General features: G+C 42.5%; 1 protein-coding gene across 3 annotated transcripts in view; it reads right to left on the bottom strand.

The window, feature by feature from the left end:
- Window positions 1–682: 682 nt before the first annotated feature.
- The window catches only part of COA1 (cytochrome c oxidase assembly factor 1), a 136,186-nt gene continuing 114,669 nt past the window's right edge, over window positions 683–22,199 (bottom strand). For all 3 annotated transcript variants that reach the window (XM_068236360.1, XM_068236359.1, XM_068236358.1), the window contains 2 exons: window positions 3,415–3,491; window positions 683–1,095 (listed from right to left, as the gene is read on the bottom strand). In XM_068236360.1, coding sequence (XP_068092461.1) covers window positions 984–1,095; window positions 3,415–3,491 — 189 coding nt within the window. In that variant the 3' untranslated portion in view covers window positions 683–983. The remainder of the gene's footprint in view (window positions 1,096–3,414; window positions 3,492–22,199) is intronic.

Raw genomic sequence — 22,199 nt, 5'->3', positions numbered from 1 at the left:
AGTTGTGTTTAATGAATCTAAAATATATGAAAGTCTAATGTTTATCAGTACATTACAGAAAATAATGAACTTTATCACAATATGCTAATTTTTTGAAAAGGACCTGTATATCAATTCAAAAAGAACAAAATGGACTATACAGGACCCCTAAAAAGATGAGGTAGGAAACTCAATGGTTCCCAGCCTTTTTAATGCATCAAAAAGTGCAGGCAAAAGACTAAGGTGGAGACAGACACGTTAGGTTGCTGGATGACTGTGCAGAAGCAAGTGAGGGTGCTGGCTGGGGAGATGCAGGTCTGAGAGCTGCATGGGTGGGTAGGTGGGCAGAGACTGGTTATTTTGAGGGTCAGAGAGGTAGGTGAAGTGCAGCTGGCTGAGGTTACTGGCACCCGTAAAACTGTGTGTTAATGGCACTTGGCAATATAACCAGTACAAATACCAGCAGAGTACTGTACGTTGCACAAGTAGAGTGGCTCATGGTACATGGGTACAAGTTACAGTAGCAACGCTCATGTTACTGCACACTGCTGGGATTATTATCGGTAATATTGCCATGTGCTGGATGTACACCCAGTTTTACGCCTCTTCTTGTATCAAAGACTAGATTACCATAACCTGAATAGATAATGTATGATTTGATTGGGTGAAGGCCTGACATTAAACAGTAGCTGGCTATGTTGAATTTATTTAACCGATTTGTATTTTATTTCACTTGCTCTTTCCAGAGTGCAAAACAAGCTACACAGTCAAGCCAAGGGTTCAGAGCAGGGACAGACTAACATACAACTTGCTTTGGCTGACAATTATCCTCATCTGCACCCAGCTCAGTCCAGGCTGAACTGAATCAGACACCAGTAAAGCTTCTGATGTAATCAGGCCCAAAAAATATTTTATATTCATATCCAGGTAAAAGAGCAAAGCAGTATATGATGTCATCCACTTTTCTTGGCTTCATGATAAGGCTTTATTTCATATCATAAGACTTAAGAGACATTAACAATTGCTTCTGTTTCGCCTTGAAGCGGTGTATTGGAATGGTAAATTGGGATATTTTTACCGTCCTCTAGTTTTAGAATCACATCTTGGAGTTCCCATCTAAATAAGAGAAAATAGTACAGTTAGCACAAAACTGAGCCGGCATCAGTATTTCTGACTTACACAAAGCTACACTACAGCCAGCCACATCTGTAGTCAATTCCAACAGATTGGGAATATGCACTGCAGGATTTAACATGATATTTTCCACTGACCGGGGCAGAGAAAAAAATGACAGCCACAGCCAGTAGCTGCCATTCTGTTACCTATTAAGTAGCCAGAGGCTTTGAATGGCTGCATGCCACCCTTTCCTTGCTCTACACTATTTATGTACTCACCCCCCCCCCCCCCCCCCCAGGCAATTGTGTGGTCAGCACTCCTATCACTAGCAATATTGATTTAATATTCCAGCCTTTGTGACATATCAGGAGTGTATCTACAAATTGTGGGGCCTCCCTTCCTAGGTTTAATTTCCTGTGGTTAAATCCTCGGGGACATGAGTGCTTCTGAAGCCTGCTGAGGAGTCCCAAAGGCATGTAAATTCAATGGGGGGCAGTGATGGAATGAGGGAATAGAGAGGATCGGGAAGGCTCTATGGTATCGCGAGCTGTCCCTCTATATAGGTATCTGACCTGAAGCGAGTTTCATTACTTTAGGTTCACTCTAAAGGTGCCCATTAGGGATGATCAAAGAAATGCAAATACTTCTAAGTTTATGCAAATTTTAATGCAAATATATGCAGTTTGAAAATGGACCAATCAATTTAAACCCAGGTTTAAACTGATTGGTCCATTTTAAAGCTGCATATAGTTGAAAAAAAAATTGGTATAAATTTGCATCAACTCGGAAAAATTTGCATCTCCTTGATCACCCCTAGTGCCCATACATGGCACAATTTTTTCGATTAGATAATATGGTTTGATTATTACAATTCGATTGAATATAAAGGTTTTTTGAACATGTCCGTTCTGATTATCATAAAAAATAGGATAACCGTTTGTTTTTCTTAATCGAAAAGAAGATTATTTTTGACTTTCACTTGATTCGATCATTTTGGTCGAATAAATGGGAAAATTGAGTGTTTTTATTGTACCCTGTATGGGCAGCATCAGGGTTACCTGGCTCAGTTAACGCTGCCCAGGTGAAGGCTTCTGTAAACCTGCTGGTACTTGTATTGTTGTCCATTGAGTTAGAAAATCTGAACGCATAGCAAGACTAAGAGGAAAATAATATGTATATGTTACAGCCAAAACCAGAAATCGGCCAATTCTAGAATTGGCCGGCCGTTTCTAGCACTTGCTGATTTGACGTCGGCCAAAGTCCAAAATGCTGAAAATTTCTGACATTGGCCGGCCAGTTTGCAAAATGGCCAAAGTCAGTAGGCCAAAGTCCAAAATGCACAAATCCAGAACATCCCTGGTCCTGTCCGGCAGTATGAAAGGCACTCAGAAACTTCCTCTCTGCTCCGAAAGATACGCAATAGCATAATAACCTTTAAAAAACATTTATTTGTTACAGCTGTTAAAAATCCTGCAATAATTCTGCAGTTTGTCTACTTCCTTCTTTCATGGAACTAGACATATTAACATCCTGTGTTTACAAATTAGCTGCTCTGCCATGGCAGAGGAGATTCCTGAGCTGAGTCAGCTGAGAGATCAAATTACACTGGTGATTAGTCACACAAGGGTGAATTAGACAGACTAAACTCTTTAAATACATACAGAATGCATATCTCTGTGTTTTCTTTCTGTCCTGTGCAAGAGTTCAGGTCCACTTTAATTGGGCGGCAAGGAACTGTGAGCAGCGGAAGAGGGAAGACGGAAGATACAGCAGCATTTAGGCAGGGTCCTTTGAATGAAAGGCAGCCTCGGGTCCTTCCAAGCCTCATGGGACATGGCTGCTGGCACAGCGGGAACAGTGTGGACGAATTGTGCAGGGCCTGTCACACACACACCAATCCCCCTGCTTCACTAACTCATCGTTGGAGGAGAAAAGCAGCTGGCAGCATATAGGCAGGCCAGGGTCCTTGCATGCAGACAGTGCGGACCTGAAGCGGAGAACTGAGCGGGGACCGGGAATGAAGCGGAGAACTTAGCGGGGACAGCGGGAATGAAGTGGAGAACTGAGCGGGGACAGCGGGAATGAAGCGGAGAACTGAGCGGGGAAAGCGGGACACTTGCAGCGAAGTGAGCTTCGGGACTTGGCCGGCCACATTTATTTACAGCGCGTTCTGGCTGGCCAAAGTCCGAAATTGAGGAGCGTTTTGCATATTGGCCGCATCAGGTGGCCACTTCGCATTCTGACCGGCCAGAACCCGGAGTGGGCAGACTTCGTGTTCTGGTCGTAACATATACACAAAACTCAACCACACTCGCATACCTCTGATTTACATGGTCTCTGATGGCTGTAGAGAACAGATGGCCAGTCAGTAGAGATCCAGAGATTGGAATCTTGATCTACAAAGAAAAACAAAAATAACCAATGAATGTTTTATAGACTTTTCAAGCTCCTTCACAAATTCCTGTGTTATGAAATTAACATTGTCATAGCTAAATTTATGAATAGAAGTTGAGGTATGACTCAGGCTCAGTCACTTCCTAATTAGAGGGGACCAATGAGATGCTAGTTTTCCATGTTGTAGCAAATTGAATGAAGCTTAGAATTAAGCCAGTCAAATGCAGTTGCTACAAATTTGGATTGGCCCAATTTCCAGCTGCATAAAAAATTGTGACACAATTTGCATCAACTTGGAAAAAAAAAACAGTCAGGAAAATTAGCATCTCATTGACTTAATTGATCTTGGCCAGACATCCCACTCAGCATATTTTCAGTGCCACCGAACTGACAGCCTAAACCCTTGTACACACATTCAATTTTGATTGGCAAATAACTGGCAAATTTTACCTCTTCCATATACTATGAGAACCTACATACCGGTACACAATCTGTGCATACTATTCAAAATGTGTTGGCCCTCATGCTACATAGAGGTAAAACAGGTCAGTCAATGGCCAATAAAAATTTGATGTGTGTCCCTGGCTTAAGTGTTGCAACCTCCTGCTCCCCACTCCCTTCCTGTTCAGAGCTGTGTGGCGGGTTGCTATATGCATGTATTTATGCACCATCACAATCCTTTTCCAGCTACATGCAACGCTGAAGTCTTCACATTGAATAGATGGTAATTTGATGCTTCATGTTACCATCAGATCAGTGTGAAGACTGACAGTAGTGCCTGCAACTGGGAAAAGGCAAAGAAAGAACAGACATGTGAGTAAAACCACCCATGGCATGCTCCTCCACATGCAACATGTTGCACAGGTGGTTGTGAGAGCTGCAGCAAGCCAAAAAAGATAAGCAGGAGCAGTAGGAAACACTAATAACAGGTGCACACTAGGAGGAATCATTATAATAATGGAGGCACTAGGAAGGAACACTGTAATATGTGGGACACTATAACCACTGTTGCAACTGTGGGGGAGAACTATAATAATAGAGGAGTATTGTATTAATGATACTGCGGGGGAGCACTATGTGATGTGCTGTATTAATGGAGGCACTATGATGCAGTATTATAACAGGGGCACCAGGGTAAAGTATAATAACAGGGCACTGGGGAGAACAAAACAAAATAGAGATACTGGGATGGCAATATAATAATGAAGGCAATAAAAGTAACGTAATTAAAGGAGCAAGGAACCCATAGTCTTTCCAAATCAAGGAATGGGACACTGGATAAGTAAATATAAGGGAATAACAATTGTCTAAATGCAGGATACCCAGATACAGGAGGGAAAGTGGGAAATCGACCACAGGTACATCTGAGATGGTGTGCATAGTATAATGCTGGGAATACACCATACAATTTTCTGTTAGATTTTTCTGTTAGATTTTCTGTTAGAATGCATAATTAGATTATTTACTGTAGAGAATGGTCATTATCTCTGGTGCATTGTCTTCTGTTTATCTCCTGCTGAGTAGAACAATGCCTAATTGCCCGGATGATAGATGGTAAGATAGATACATTTCCAACATGTTGAACTTTATTCTATCTGTCAGGTAAATCTAACAGAAAATTGTGTGGGTGTATTCCCAGCATAATGCTGGGCATACACGGCTCGTTTTTTATTATCAATCGAGCCGCTGATGGCTCGATTGATAATACCCGACGTGTCCGATCAGCGCACCGGATCAATACCGCGCTCGATCCCCGCGGGTGGACAATGGAAGAAACAAAACTTGAAAGAGCATGTGACTCTTTCAGGTCACGCGGTGATAGGACGTCACAAACCAGGAAGTACGGGAAGCCGATAGCGCTGCAGGATTTTTGAAACCGGCTGCATACTGAGGGACAGGAGAGGAGCGTGCAGGCTGCAGACTAGTGTGCAGCATGTGCCATGCCCGCACATGGATGGCTACCTCACGCACGGCTGAACACTTGGGACATGGCCGATCTCCCACCCGCCGCCAGTTCACTGTCATATGTACTACTGTGCCCGCACATGGATGAACACTTGGGACATGGCCGATCTCCCACCCGCCGCCAGTTCACTGTCATATGTACTACTGTGCCCGCACATGGATGGACGGATGGCTGCCTCATGGCTGAACACTTGGGACATGGCCGATCTCCCACCCGCCGCCAGTTCACTGTCATATGTACTACTGTGCCCGCACATGGATGGATGGATGGCTGCCTCATGGCTGAACACTTGGGACATGGCCGATCTCCCACCCGCCGCCAGTTCACTGTCATATGTACTACTGTGCCCGCACATGGATGGATGGATGGATGGCTGCCTCATGGCTGAACACTTGGGACATGGCCGATCTCCCACCCGCCGCCAGTTCACTGTCATATGTACTACTGTGCCCGCACATAGATGGATGGATGGCTGCCTCATGGCTGAACACTTGGGACATGGCCGATCTCCCACCCGCCGCCAGTTCACTGTCATACGTACTACTGTGCCCGCACATGGATGGATGGATGGCTGCCTCATGGCTGAACACTTGGGACATGGCCGATCTCCCACCCGCCGCCAGTTCACTGTCATATGTACTACTGTGCCCGCACATGGATGGATGGATGGCTGCCTCATGGCTGAACACTTGGGACATAGCCGATCTCCCACCCACCAGTTCACTGCACGTACAGTATGCCCGCAAATGGATGCCCGCCTTGCTACTGAACTCTCAGGACATCACTAATGTATCACTTGCCTCCAGTTCTAGGGGTGCCTACTTGAAAACGTCTGCAGAGGTAGGCAGAGGAGAGGAGCGTGGGGGCTGCAGCATGTGTGGGTGTGTGGGACTAAAGATGTTTGGCTCAGTACTTCACAGGGGGAATAAGTACAGTAAACTAATGCTAAATAGATTAGGAGTGTTCCTCTGACCTCAAAAGTGAATTCTTGCTTGTTAATGGTGTCCTGTCACCAATGGGGGTCATTCTAGGTAGTGACAGTTTGGGGGAAAAGGTCCATAAGACACCCCTGCACCATAGACCACCAGGTTTAGTATTTTTTTCCCCTTTTTTTTCACCTCTAAACCTAGGTGCGTCTTATAGTCCGGAGCGTCTTATAGTCCGAAAAATACGGTACCTAGAAAGGATGTTGCATTACACTTTTATGTATTACACCACATGTGTTACACAGTTCACGTCCACACCTCTCCATTTACCACACACAGCCAGAGAATTTTTTTTTTTTTTGTAACTCAATTTTTATTAAGAGGTTCAATATATAAACAGGATTTACAGGAAATCAAAGAATATATCTTATAAGAAAATGTAACAGATAAGTAAGCATACCAAAGTAACATATTATTCCATGAAACCTATGAAAAAGGATAAAGAAGAGTGAACGCCTTTTCTTTTTCTTTTTCCTTAACTAGTGTAGAGTCATAAAAAAGGCATGTAATAGTTAAGGTATGAGTGAAAACAATAACCCTTCACATGACTGATATAGTGCTATGTCATATCCTAGCATTCGTCTCAACAGGATGAATCAAGATTAAGGAGCATAGATAATATTCAGAGAAAAGGGAGGAGAGTGGGGGGATTAGGATTCAGAAGCCAAATCAAAATTGATATCCCAAAAGTCCCAGGTTTTACAAAATTGTCCTGCGGATTCATTGACCAAGGATGACAGATATTCCATTATCCTGATCCTGCGTATGCGGAGGATAACCTCCTCTAAAGTGGGGGGATAATTATTTTTCCAATTGGCCGAGATCTGCAGTCGTGCGGCAGTTAGGATGTGATTTACCATTTTCCGAGTATGAGAGCGGAGCCCTGGTGGGGATTTACCCAAAACATAAACCCATGCTGGATCTTTTTCCTAATGACTTTAAAAATCAAGTCAGCTATAGACTGCCAGAACGACAGAATTCTGGGGCAGAACCAAAATATATGGGCCAAAGTCCCTCTATTACCACATCCCCTCCAACACTGATCTGAAGTAGTTGGGAACAGTCTGTGTAAAAGTACAGGGGTATAATACCATTTGAACATTAATTTATATATGTTTTCCTTTACAGTATTCGTCAAATTCCTCTTCCCAGTATGCCATGTATTTATGGTTGCAGGTTGTTGGGAGGCCTTCAGTGAGAGGATACCATACAATTTAGAAATAGATTGGGATGGCCTCTGTGTTTCTAAAGTCATTTTCTCAAACTCGGTAAGAGGGGGTAAGTTATTACTAGATATCCTGGAGGCAGTGCAAGAACGGAGTTGTAAATATGGGAGGAATGAAAAAGGTGGGAGTTGGAATTGTGACTGGAATACTGAAATTGAAAGGAAGGAACCTGTAGAGGGATCATATAAATCTTGAAGGTAAAATATTTCAGGGTCTTCTGAGTGGCGTGAGATAAGATCAAGTGCATCTGCAGGACAATTGGGAACATCTCTAATTCTTTCCAGCGATGTGACCACCTCCCGTAGGCCATATTTTAATCTAGTGGAGTCCCAGATTGTTTTAGTAAAACGAACCGTAAGCAACGCAGAAGGATAGGACCCATATGAAGTCCCATTATACCAGAGCATGGAGCCCAATGAACCAGGGTGAACTGAAGCTTGTTCAATCTGCGTCCATTTATATCGCAAGAATTTAGATGACCATTCAATAGCCTGTCTTAAGTGAGAGGCCAGGTAATATAGCTTGAAATTAGGGACTGAAAGTCCGCCTCTGGTCCTATCGGACTCCATGACCGAAAAGGGAACTCTAGGTCTCTTCCTTCCCCAAATAAATCTCCTGATATCCTTTTGAAATCTGTCCAAGACCTTTGAGGGAACCTTCACCGGCAGCGTCTCAAAAAGATACAATAAGCGAGGTAGGACATTCATCTTTACAGGGTAGATTTTCCCAATCCAAGAGATCCCATAAGAAGACCAACGATCAAGATCACGTTCAATCTGCTTCAACAGTGGGGGGAAATTAGACCCATGCAGTGTAGCGTATGACTTCGTAATATTAACTCCCAGGTATCTAATAGGGTCTTTTTTCCATTTAAAAGGAAAGTGTGATTTTAAGGAGGAAAGATCTGCCTCAGGTAGGTATAGTGGGAGGGCCTTTTATCTGGGTTGATTTTAAATCCAGAAATCTTTTCGAAAGAGTCTATCAGCTGGAGTAAATTAGGCAACGAGATCAAGGGTTGAGATAGAGTCAACATCACATCGTCTGCGTACAATGTTACTTTGTAGTCAACACCTCCTATTTGTATGCCCTTAATATATTGTGCCTGCCTGATAGCCACCGCTAAGGGTTCGATGCATAAGGCAAATAATAGTGGAGACAGGGGGCACCCCTGCCTAGTTCCGTTAGAAACGGGGAAATAGGAAGCAGATGCCAAGGGGATTTTCATTGCCATTTCCACCCCACCATACAGAGCCCTTATGGAAGACATAAAACTACCTTGAAAGCCAAATCTATCTAGTATACGAAACAAGTAAGGCCAAGCGACCCTGTCGAAGGCCTTCTCCGCATCCAAACTCAGGAGGAGAGAAGGCCTCCGACAGGATCACGCCACCTGAATAAAATTTATAACCCTACGGGTGTTGTCCCCCACCTGTCTTTGTGGGATGAAGCCCACCTGATCACTACCCACCAATGAAGCAACCACTTCATTAAGGCGGTTAGCTAGAATTTTTGTTAAAATTTTAAGATCAGAGTTCAATAGAGATATTGGGCGGTAACTCTTCGGGTCAAGAGGATCCTTCCCATCTTTTGGTATGACTGTCAGTAAGAACGTTTCATGGAGGTGGGGATAGGGGAGCCATCCATAAATTAGTTAAATAGTTTCACCATATAGGGGATCAAGATATGTTGGAAGCGTAGGTTGTAGATATATGAAAGCCCATCTGGGCCAGGTGTTTTCTTATTAGGCAATTCCTTAATAACTAATGCTATTCCTTCAAAAGTGATCTCAGAATTCAAGCCTAGCACTTGGTTCTCAGAAAGCTGAGGTAGTGTAGTTTTATTCACAAAGGCTTGAAAGCCTTTACCTGTATAGGAACCATTCCCCTCCCAATGGATATTATAAAGATGAGTATAAAATTCCTCAAAGGTCTTGGACACATGATCAGGATCAGCAGAAACAAAACCCTTCGAGTTTCTTAAAGCATAAATAGTTCTAGCATATTGCGCCTTGCGTAATCTTTTTGCTAAGAGAGTGTGCGCCTTGTTTCCCTTCTCGTAATAGAGCTGGCAAGTCCAATTCAGAGCCCGTTCAGCTGCATGCGTTTGTGTTTCCTGCACTTTAAGTTTGGCTGTCTGCCACGCTTCATAATGAGTCTTAGACGGATTTAACCTATAGCTGCCTTCGGCCTGCTTCAGTAAATCTAGTTTCCATTGTAAAAGGGCCTGGGCTTCCTTTTTCTTTTTATATCCCGCCCCAATTAAGCATCCCCTAATATAGGCCTTGTGCGCTTCCCATAAAGTAGACATCTGTGAGACTGAGTTTGTAATTAAAGAAAAGTATTAATTTAAGTCTCTAATGAGATTGACAAGAATTTCATCGTCTTTCAGAAGGGTTTCATTCAACCTCCAATGGCATAAGCCTTTCCGGCGGGAACCCGAGTCCAGTGACAAGGAGATGAGCGCGTGGTCTGACCAGGTAATAGGTTGTATATCAGTAGAGGAGATCCTTCTAATTAGACTCTTGGATATGAAAAAATAATCTAACCTACTGAATGATTGGTGAGGGTGGGAAAAAAAAGTGTATGATTTGTCAGTTAGGATTTTGATTCTCCAGATATCCACCAATTGGAGCCCACGCGCCCACCTCCTAAATTCTCTTGACAAATGATCGACTTTAATCTGTGTAGCTTTATTCTTTAGAGTTTTATCCTGTATGGTGGAGTATATTAGATTGAAGTCGCCTCCCAGAAGCCATTCAGAAGAATGAAACATCATCAGTTTACTCTGTAATTTTTTGAGAAATAAAATGGTTGGAATTTGGAGCATAGACATCGCCTAAAAGGATATTCCTGCCCCCCAAGATCCCCTGTATGAGTAAGTAATGGCCAAGAGGATCTGAGATCACCTTTTGGACCTGAAATTGAAGAGAATTTAAATAGTATAGCAACCCCCGCTTTTTTAGTTTTGCCTGAAGCATAGTAGACATTTGGATACTCTTTAGATATCAGTTTAGGATGATCAGGAGATTTAAAATGAGTCTCCTGCACCATGACCACATCAGCCTGAAGGCCCTTGCACTCGCTCAGCAAAAGTTGTCCCTTTAAAGGGGAATTAAGCCCCTTACAATTAATTGCGATAATGACCACCATTCTATTATACATAGAAAGACTCGTAATTGAATGTTAGGATTAGGATAATCAGACATATATTGACCTAGAACTTTACTTGTCAAGGGTAAAAACCTGTACATTAAAGACTTTGATGAACAGAGGCGCCAGCAGAATAAAAACAACAATTAAAAGTTTTAAAATATGCTGGGGAGGCAGTGGTGGACTTACCTCCGAAAGCAGACTAGACTACTTGTCTGACATAAATAAACACTTTATTAGTACCCCAATAGATGCAACGCGTTTCGCAGGACCAAGCCCGCTTCATCAGGCAATAAAACAGGGGACAAAACTGTGGACAAAGGCAAAAATTACAGGACTGCAGTGAGCTACATAATATGAAACATTCATACGGTGCATACAAATATATATATTAATTGCTAAAAAAACGTTGAGGGGAAAAAAAAAAAAAAAAAAAAAAAAAAAAAAACCTGCATAAGGTTTGCATGCGGTTTTGTAAACAGGTGTTTGTAGTTAATTGATGCAACTGCTCAAGGCAGCCAGACAGTGGGTACCCAGACTATGGATGCCCATGTGAGGTGTGGGAGCGGAGCCCCAATCACACCGTTTTAAAGTGCACTGTGTAATAAATATTAAAGTGCAAAGTATAGTAAATAAATACTGTGGCATAATGTATTAATCATGATGACAAATGGCCTGAAAAAGTAGTTAATAAGTGAATAAGAACAAGGGAATGCTTAGTAGCTAACCAGGGGCCAGACGTTATCTCACCGAGTGACACATACTAATAAAAGGACATTTTTATGTATAGTAATATGTAATAAAAGCCTTAAAGATTATGAAGCCAATAATAATAAAAAACAGTCCAACTAAAAGGGATGACGAGATGTAAGGGAATCGCAGTCTTAATGAAAGGCAAACAGCAGAGTATAAAAAATGGAGTGTAGCTTACCAGTAGCTCTCAGGTAGCACATATAGCGCCTCTGTACAGAGGTCAGGATGCTGGGTGCTATTAATGCAGTTGTAGACAGGTCTCACCCAATCCGGGGCAGCCACTGGAGTAAAGTGGGTGGGGCCAGACAGTATGGAGGGAAAGAGTAGCAGCCAATCGGCTGCTGACATGTGTATATTCGGCATTGCGTGTGCTGAAAATGGCGTATCAATGCAAACAAAACTACGGATGGCATGCATATTATTATTAAGCTGTGGCAGGATGGTACAGTGGTCAAGTGCTCTGCCTTTGACACAGGAGACCCGGGTTCAAATCCCGGCTCTGCCCGTTGCCATGTTTAAGGGCAAATGCTGGGGGCACCTGTATTTTGAAGGCGTATAGTGAAAATCACCGCTGTATTTCAAAAATAAAGGCTGCGTTGATGGACAAGGGGGGGGGATCAGGGCTCAAATATATGGGGGCAAAATGGTATTATGTTTAAAAACAGGGGAAATTTATAAACAGCATGTACAGCTGGAATCTTGTTGCCAACTAGTGGTGGAAGTATAGAATTGCATCTTTGGGGATATAGCTACTATATAAATACAATTTCACAAACACAAAACACAAATAAACAACAAAATCTAGTTAAAATAAGTAAAATATCTGGAAATAAAGTGCTTAAACATACCCAATTCATAGTTATAATCCCTTGGACGTCTCTTAGTCTACCGATAAATGATATGTACGATCATTAAAGTGACAAAATATAGTTTTCACAGAATATACATTGGTCTCTTTGCACACAAACAGTGGTAATATATGGAAAAAATGGTGCAATGAATTAAATTGGGTATAGATCATGTAATTTTCATATTCAAAGTAAAATCGTTATGAGATGATAAAAAGAATTAAAAAACTAAAAGAGAGCGACCAGGATAAAAACAGCGGATAAGAATATTGATAGGTTAGTGTAATTTCTCTAATTGTTCATTGAGGCCCTCTGGAACGAGGGTCCTCAGGATCTGGATCCAATACATCTCAGTTTTTTTCAGTATGTCAAAGGCATCAGGCAGGTATGCACGTACTGAATCGATAAGTGTGATGTGAAAGAGATCCGGGTCATTATTGTGGTGAGTGGAGAAGTGACGTGAAACACTGTGCAGGGGAAATTTGTTGATAATATTCCTTTTGTGTTGGCCGATCGGATCGGCCAACACAAAAGGAATATTATCAACAAATTTCCCCTGCACAGTGTTTCACGTCACTTCTCCACTCACCACAATAATGACCCGGATCTCTTTCACATCACACTTATCGATTCAGTACGTGCATACCTGCCTGATGCCTTTGACATACTGAAAAAAACTGAGATGTATTGGATCCAGATCCTGAGGACCCTCGTTCCAGAGGGCCTCAATGAACAATTAGAGAAATTACACTAACCTATCAATATTCTTATCCGCTGTTTTTATCCTGGTCGCTCTCTTTTAGTTTTTTAATTCTTTTTATCATCTCATAACGATTTTACTTTGAATATGAAAATTACATGATCTATACCCAATTTAATTCATTGCACCATTTTTTCCATATATTACCACTGTTTGTGTGCAAAGAGACCAATGTATATTCTGTGAAAACTATATTTTGTCACTTTAATGATCGTACATATCATTTATCGGTAGACTAAGAGACGTCCAAGGGATTATAACTATGAATTGGGTATGTTTAAGCACTTTATTTCCAGATATTTTACTTATTTTAACTAGATTTTGTTGTTTATTTGTGTTTTGTGTTTGTGAAATTGTATTTATATAGTAGCTATATCCCCAAAGATGCAATTCTATACTTCCACCACTAGTTGGCAACAAGATTCCAGCTGTACATGCTGTTTATAAATTTCCCCTGTTTTTAAACATAATACCATTTTGCCCCCATATATTTGAGCCCTGATCCCCCCCCCTTGTCCATCAACGCAGCCTTTATTTTTGAAATACAGCGGTGATTTTCACTATACGCCTTCAAAATACAGGTGCCCCCAGCATTTGCCCTTAAACATGGCAACGGGCAGAGCCGGGATTTGAACCCGGGTCTCCTGTGTCAAAGGCAGAGCACTTGACCACTGTACCATCCTGCCACAGCTTAATAATAATATGCATGCCATCCGTAGTTTTGTTTGCATTGATACGCCATTTTCAGCACACGCAATGCCGAATATACACATGTCAGCAGCCGATTGGCTGCTACTCTTTCCCTCCATACTGTCTGGCCCCACCCACTTTACTCCAGTGGCTGCCCCGGATTGGGTGAGACCTGTCTACAACTGCATTAATAGCACCCAGCATCCTGACCTCTGTACAGAGGCGCTATATGTGCTACCTGAGAGCTACTGGTAAGCTACACTCCATTTTTTATACTCTGCTGTTTGCCTTTCATTAAGACTGCGATTCCCTTACATCTCGTCATCCCTTTTAGTTGGACTGTTTTTTATTATTATTGGCTTCATAATCTTTAAGGCTTTTATTACATATTACTATACATAAAAATGTCCTTTTATTAGTATGTGTCACTCGGTGAGATAACGTCTGGCCCCTGGTTAGCTACTAAGCATTCCCTTGTTCTTATTCACTTATTAACTACTTTTTCAGGCCATTTGTCATCATGATTAATACATTATGCCACAGTATTTATTTACTATACTTTGCACTTTAATATTTATTACACAGTGCACTTTAAAACGGTGTGATTGGGGCTCCGCTCCCACACCTCACATGGGCATCCATAGTCTGGGTACCCACTGTCTGGCTGCCTTGAGCAGTTGCATCAATTAACTACAAACACCTGTTTACAAAACCGCATGCAAACCTTATGCAGGTTTTTTTTTTTTTTTTTTTTTTTTTTTTTCCCCTCAACGTTTTTTTAGCAATTAATATATATATTTGTATGCACCGTATGAATGTTTCATATTATGTAGCTCACTGCAGTCCTGTAATTTTTGCCTTTGTCCACAGTTTTGTCCCCTGTTTTATTGCCTGATGAAGCGGGCTTGGTCCTGCGAAACGCGTTGCATCTATTGGGGTACTAATAAAGTGTTTATTTATGTCAGACAAGTAGTCTAGTCTGCTTTCGGAGGTAAGTCCACCACTGCCTCCCCAGCATATTTTAAAACTTTTAATTGTTGTTTTTATTCTGCTGGCGCCTCTGTTCATCAAAGTCATTATAGTGTCCACCCTTGGTGGAAGGGGGACCCACCCCTACCTTTCTTCTATCTACAGAGAGCGACTTCTTAACCCTGAGTGAGGACAGGTCTAATCTCCTCACCTGCATTCACAGTGGTTGCCTCAGCGGTAACCCTTGTTTGTGAGTATAACCTTCTCACATTACATTATCCACTATTGTCCTGAGCATACTACACCATATTGGGCTCTCGGTGTCTTTTTCTTATCTGTACATTAAAGGGTCGAACCTGAGAGGGTTAAACAAAAACAGAATAAACAGAGAACAAACAGTCTGTAATAAACCATCACCGCATCCATTACGCATGGATGCCATACTGCCAAAGTCCTGCCAAGCTTGATACATAAGAATGGAGGCACAGAGTGATAAGGTATTAGGCAGTAAGGTGGGAGAACGAGTTTCAGCTCAAAACGTAGGTTGACGTGTCCGAGCCGCCTTCAGTATGTAAAAAAAAAAATCCCAGGGGGTACTGAGGGAAAGCTATGTAAGCATGGAGAGATCAAACAAATGGGTCTGGTGAGGCCGGATTTGATCCTGCTTCGGAGGGGGACTCCCTACGTCTCGAGTCAGCAGCAGACCAGTCCGGTGACATCCTTTGTCTGTTAGGAGGGGATGCTGCAGCCGGAATAGAGTCTTGTTGAGATGAGAAATCCAGGGATTTCCCGTTAGAGCGCGAAAGTCCTAGTTTCTTAAAGAAATCCGAAGCTTCGTCAGGGTTTTGCAAGATGTAGGTGCGACTGTCTCGTGTCACAATCAATTTAAAGGGTAATCCCCATTTGTAGCGTACTCCTGCTTCTTTAAGAGCTGAAGTGAGTGGGCAAAGCTGGCGTCTCTTCTCAAGAGTGCCCAGAGAGAGATCACTGTAAAAGCTTAGTGAGTTCTCTTCAAAGTTTACTGCGGCCATGTTTTTGGTGACATTCAAAAGAGCCTCTTTACTCTCAAAATAATGAAAACGCATGATGACGTCTTTGGGTGCTTGTGAGTTCCTTAGCGAGCCTCCCACGGCCCTGTGAGCTCTTTCTAGACGCCACATTTCGTCAGGTTGGTCAGGGATTAAATGTTTAAATAAACGGAGCAGGTACTCACATAGAATGTCTGTGGTCACAGAGTTAGGGATCCCCCTGATGCGAACATTTTGGCGTCTGTCTCTGTTTTCAGAGTCCTCTTGGGCTAGCCGGAGAAAGCGTATGTCAGAGTGAACCTGGGTCTGTTCATCCTCCAAGATGTTCTGCTTGTTTATGAGATCATCCGTCTTCTTCTCCAGAGCACTCGTGCATTCACCTATGGCAGCGATTTCAGTCTTCAGCTCCTTTGTAGCAAATGTAATTAGCTTATTCATGTGAGCCATCAGGGAGTCTTTCTGGCGAGTCAGTAGAAATTCCATGCTCTCCGCAGTGAGAGGAGACACAGACTTCCCAGTTGCAGCCTGAGGAAGGTCTTTTGCCTGTCCCAAACAGACGCCATCTTGTGAGCGCTGAGTATCACGGAGGAACTTCTCCATGGCCTCCGCTTCAGCTTGGTGCTTCTGCGCTTTCTTTGGTCCCATCAGCGTTCCGGGGTAATGAGGCAGGTGTCCCTGAGAAAAAATGCTTGAAAAAAGCTCGCCTAGGGGGATAGATCAGCGGCGGTAAGGACGGAGCTCAGAGGCACACAACCATCCGGATCGAGCGGTAGCCACGCCCCACAGCCATAGAATTTAATGGTTGCTTTTGATAACCTCTCTCCACCTGTGGAATATCACCAATTCTTACCTTGTATGTTTTTCACCTCAAAGTGTACCAGAGCTGCTGAAATGAAAACGTTTTATCAGGGCTGTGGAGTCGGAGTCGTGGAGTCGGGCAATTTTGGGTGCCTGGAGTCTGAGTCGGAGTCGGGAAAAAATGCACCGACTCCGACTCCTAATGAATTTGTAACTGTAATTAAACTAGAAAATATGATAAAATGTTCTATTTCTCAGATAATAGTCATTAAAAATAATGTATATATAAAGTATATATACAGTAATAGCTGTGCTTAGTCCACAAAAATGAAATAAACCAATCAAAATTAGTTACTTGTGCTGCTTCAATAAAGCAGTCCCCGTATTTTTAAGGTCAGATATACATATCTGATTGTGACTGTATATATGATGTGTACCCAGGAATCTCTTATATATACTAAATAACATCTATGCTGTAAGAATAAAGCCTGATGTGTAGCTGTGTCACTAATAGAGATGGTCAACGAGATGGAAATAATTCTGCATTGATGCTGATTTATGCAAATGTATGCACTCCCTTTGCTGATGAAATCAAATAATTTGATATGTTGTTAAAATTTGGTTTGGTGACTACAAATTAAAGGGTACCTGAGACGGATGAAAAGTAAAGTTTTATACATACCTGGGGCTTCCTCCTGCCCCCTTCAGGCTAATCAGTCCCTCGCTGTCCTTCACCACCCGGATCCTCTGCTATGAGTCCTGGTAATTCAGCCAGTCAGCGCTGTCCGGCCGCATGCCGCTCCCACAGCCAGGAACATTCTGCACCTGCGCAATAGTGCTGCACAGGTGTAGTATGCTCCTGGCTGCGGAGTGTGTGCATGCGCACTACGCCTGACTGGCTCAAGTACCTGGACTCATAGCAGAAGATCCAGGTGGCGGAGGAGGACAACGAGGGACTGATTATCCTGAAGGCGGCTGGAGGAAGCCCCAGGTATGTATAAAACTTTAATTTCATCTGTCTCAGGTTTACTTTGTTACACAGTAGTACTATACTCTACATATGCACTCCCCACAGAGCTGCAGGGAATCCACTGAGAATGCTGTGCACATTGAACACAGAGGTGTTGTCGGTTTACAATCTCCTCATTCCCCTGCAGAGTACCTGCACATCATTCTTACATGTACCCACACTTACATTGCCTAGGGCCTGATAGATGTTCTTTGTTCCGGTTTGTACCTTTCACAAGTACTCTTACCAAGGACTAGTTTTAGTCTAAAGGGAATAAATATAGTAGTCTACATATCCTTCTCACTTCAGTTGTCTTGTAAAATTCCTAAGCGTTGGCAGTTAAAAGACGAATTTCATGTTTCATACTTTTAATCAACAAAATTGTAATATGCAAATTAGAGGAGTCTGAGTCGTGGAGTCGGAGGAATCCTAAACTGAGGAGTCGGAGTCGGTGGATTTTTGGACCGACTCCACAGCCCTGCGTTTTATACATATCTGGGGCTTTCCCCAGCCCCATAAGCTCAGATCGCTCCCACGCCGCCATCTTCCGCTGCCTGCTGCTCCGGTACCGTCACTTCAGCCAGTCGCAGCCAGTCTGACGTAAGTGAAGTGCGCTCTTTGCGTATCTCTCCAGCAGCCTGAACGGGTCTATAGCTAAAGTTCTAGAGGCAGGGGCATTAGGAAAGCGAGGCAATGTGCATGGTTTATAACCGCATTGAGACCGGCCGTAGTTAAAGCAACACCGGAACTGTAGTTGCTTAAGCTTGATGCAGCGTAGATTTAATTACACTGGCTCCCATGCACGGGATGTGATCGCGCGCTGTACTACAATCAAGGCAATTTCATTGGCTCCTGACCCTGTGATCACTGTGAGCCAATCAGAGTGATCACAAAGAAAAAAATGAAAAAAAAAGTCTCTGGTCCAGAGGGCCAAAGCCGAGCAGGCCAAACTGAGTTGGAAGGTAATACATTTGTCAGCATTCATATCCCTCTCACTTCAGGTGTACTGTAAAGGGAAGCTAAAGGAAGATAAAAGTGGTCAGTTTAACAACGCAACGCCTAATAAAGAGGTTAGAACAGGCGTGTCCTGCACTTGTATTTTGGCAAAATGAAAAATGTATTTAATGTCCTATTTGCACTAATTAGAGCACAAAGAGAATGTTTATAAATGTCTATTTTGCCTTAAAGGACCAGGTCCACTATCGTAAAAATCATAAAATTTTAATTACATGTAAACACAAACAAATACGAAGTACATTTATTCCAGAGTAAAATGAGATGTGAATTACTTTTCTTGTATGTTGTTGTCATTTACAGTAGGTAATACAAATCTGACAGAACCGACAGGGTTTGGACTAGTCCATCTCCTCATGGGGGATTCTCAGGGTTTTCATTATTTTCAAAAGCACTTAGTTAATGACAGTGGCTCCGTCCAACTGCCAAAAAAGTGTGCAACGAGCAGGGAGGCTGCCCAGCACCTTGTATAAATCCTTTTCAGGGAGTGTCTTTTATAAAGAATAAAGGCCATGCTGAGAATTCCCCATGAGGAGATGGACTAGCCCTCAAAACCTGTTGGTTCTGTCAGATTATTTTCTGCCTACTGTAAGTGTTAGCAGCATAGGAGAAAAGTAATTTGTGGCTTATTTTACTGTGGAAGAAACGTACTTCTTATTTGTATGTGTTTACATGTATTTTATATTTTTTACATCTTTGACAAGATAGAGGTCCTTTAAGTGGTTAACTTACCTGGGGCTTCTTCCAGCCCCTTGCTCTGTCTAATTCAGCGGCTTCCCCCTCCGAAAGCTGGCTGACTGGTCCACTCGTGGCTTACTGTGCACGCATCGCCCTGTGCCTCCTCAATCACACTCCCATAGCCAGGAGCATTTGGTGCATACGTAGTAGCAATTTTTACGAACTGCGCATGCACAGAACACTCCCATTATTAGAAGCGTGGACGGGAGGCGCGTGCCCCGGGAACACGTATGCTACTTTCAAAACAGCAGAGCTGAGTGCAGAAAGACAGCAAAGGGCCAGGAGGGCTACAGGGGGCTGGAAGAAGCTCAGGCAAGTTAAATTGGCCACCTTTATTTCACTTTAGGTTTCCTTTAAAGACAACTGAAGTGAGAAGAATATAGAGGTTGCTATTTTTATTTCCTTTTAAACAATACCAGTTGCCTGGCAGCTCTGCTAATCTATTTGGCTGCAGTAGTGAGTGAATCACACCAGAAACAAGCATGCAGCTAATCTTGACAGATCTGACAATAATGCCAGAAACACCTGATCTGCTGCTTGCTTATTCAGGGGCTATGGCTAAAAGTATTAGCGGAAGAGGATCAGCTGGATAGCCATGAAACTGGTATTGCTTAACCACTTGAGGACCACACTCTTTCTACCCCTTAAGGACCAGAGCCTTTTTTTCCATTCAGACCACTGCAGATTAAACGGTTTATTGCTCGGTTATACAAACTACTATCTAAATGAATTTTCCCTCCTTTTCTTGTCACTAATACAGCTTTCTTTTGGTGCTATTTGATTGCTGCTGCGATTTTTAGTTTTTATTATATTCATCAAAAAAGACATGAATTTTGTCAAAAAAATAAAAAGATTTTTTTAACTTTGTGATAAAATTTGTCAAATAAAGTAAATGTCTGTATACATTTTTGTCCAAATTTATTGTGCTACATGTCTTTGATTAAAAAAAAAAACATTTTGAAGCATCTCCGACTTTTCTGAGCACCTGTCATGTTTCATTAGGTGCTAAAATTCCAGGATAGTATAAATACCCCCCAAATGACCCCATTTTGGAAAGAAGACATCCCAAACTATTCACTGAGAGGCATGGTGAGTTCATAGAAGATTTTATTTTCTGTCACAAGTTAGCGGAAAATGACACTTTGAGACAAAAAAAAAAAAAAAAAAAAGTTTCCATTTCTGCTAACTTGTGACAAAAGAAAAAAAAAATGAAATCTGCCACGGACTCACCATGCCCCTCTCTGAATACCTTGAAGTGTCTACTTTCCAAAATGGGGTCATTTGTGGGGTGTGTTTACTGTCCTGGCATTTTGGTGGGTGCTAAATTGTAAGCACCCTTGTAAAGCCTAAAGGTGCTCATAGGACTTTGGGCCTCTTAGCGCAGTTAGGCTGCAAAAAAAGTGTCACACATGTGGTATTGCCGTACTCAGGAGAAGTAGTATAATGTGTTTTGGGGTGTATTTTTACACATACCCATGCTGGGTGGGAGAAATATCTCTGTAAATGACAATGTTTTGTTTTTTTTTACACACAATTGTCCATTTACAGAGAGATTTCTCCCACCCAGCATGGGTATGTGTAAAAATACACCCCAAAACACATTATACTACTTCTCCTGAGTACAGCGATACCACGTGTGGCACTTTTTTGCACCCTAACTGCGCTAAGGGGCCCAAAGTCCAATGAGTACCTTTAGGATTTCACAGGTCGTTTTGAGACATTTGGTTTCAAGACTATGCCTCACGGTTTAGGGCCCCTAAAATGCCAGGGCAGTATAGGAACCCCACAAGTGACCCCATTTTAGAAAGACAAAACCACGAGGTATTCTGTTAGGAGTATGGTGAGTTCATAGAAGATTTTTTTTTTGTCACAAGTTAGCGGAAATTGACACTTTGTGAAAAAAAATCAATAAAAATCAATTTCCGCTAACTTGGACAATTGTGTGTAAAAAAAAAAAAAATCAAAAAATTGTAATTTACAGAGATATTTCTCCCAACCAGCATGGGTATAAGTAAAAATACACCCCAAAACACATTATACTACTACTCCTGAGTACGGCGATACCACATGTGTGACACTTTTTTGCAGCCTAGGTGCACTAAGGGGCCCAACGTCCTATTCACGGCTTCTAGACTACTCACGGTTTAGGGCCCCTAAAATGCCAGGGCAGTATAGGAACCCCACAAGTGACCCCATTTTAGAAAGAAGACACCCGAAGGTACTCCGTTAGGTGTATGGTGAGTTCATAGAAGGTTTTATTTTTTGTCGCAAGTTAGTGGAAAATGACACTTTGTGAAAAAAAAAACAATAAAAATCAATTTCCGCTAACTTTTGATAAAAAATAAAATCTTCTATGAACTCGTCATACACCCAACGGAATACCTTGGGGTGGTTTTTTTTGTAAAATGGGGTAATTTGTGGGGTTCCTATACTGCCCTGGCATTTTAGGGGCCCAAAACCGTGAGGAGTAGTCTGGAAACCAAATGCCTCAAAATGACTGTTCAGGGGTATAAGCATCTGCAAATTTTGATGACAGGTGGTCTATGAGGGGGCGAATTTTGTGGAACCGGTCATAAGCAGGGTGGCCTCTTAGATGACAGGTTGTATTGGGCCTGATCTGATGGATAGGAGTGCTAGGGGGGTGACAGGAGGTGATTGATGGGTGTCTCAGGGGGTGATTAGAGGGGAAAATAGATGCAATCAATGCACTGGGGAGGTCATCGGAAGGAGGTCTGAGGGGGACCTGAGGGTTTGGCCGAGTGATCAGGAGCCCACA

Source organism: Hyperolius riggenbachi, chromosome 5 (genome assembly GCF_040937935.1).
Source record: "Hyperolius riggenbachi isolate aHypRig1 chromosome 5, aHypRig1.pri, whole genome shotgun sequence".
In the NCBI taxonomy this organism is placed as follows: domain Eukaryota; kingdom Metazoa; phylum Chordata; class Amphibia; order Anura; family Hyperoliidae; genus Hyperolius; species Hyperolius riggenbachi.
The sequence above is the reverse complement of the archived record's forward strand: the minus strand, read 5'-3'. Positions and strand labels throughout refer to the sequence as shown.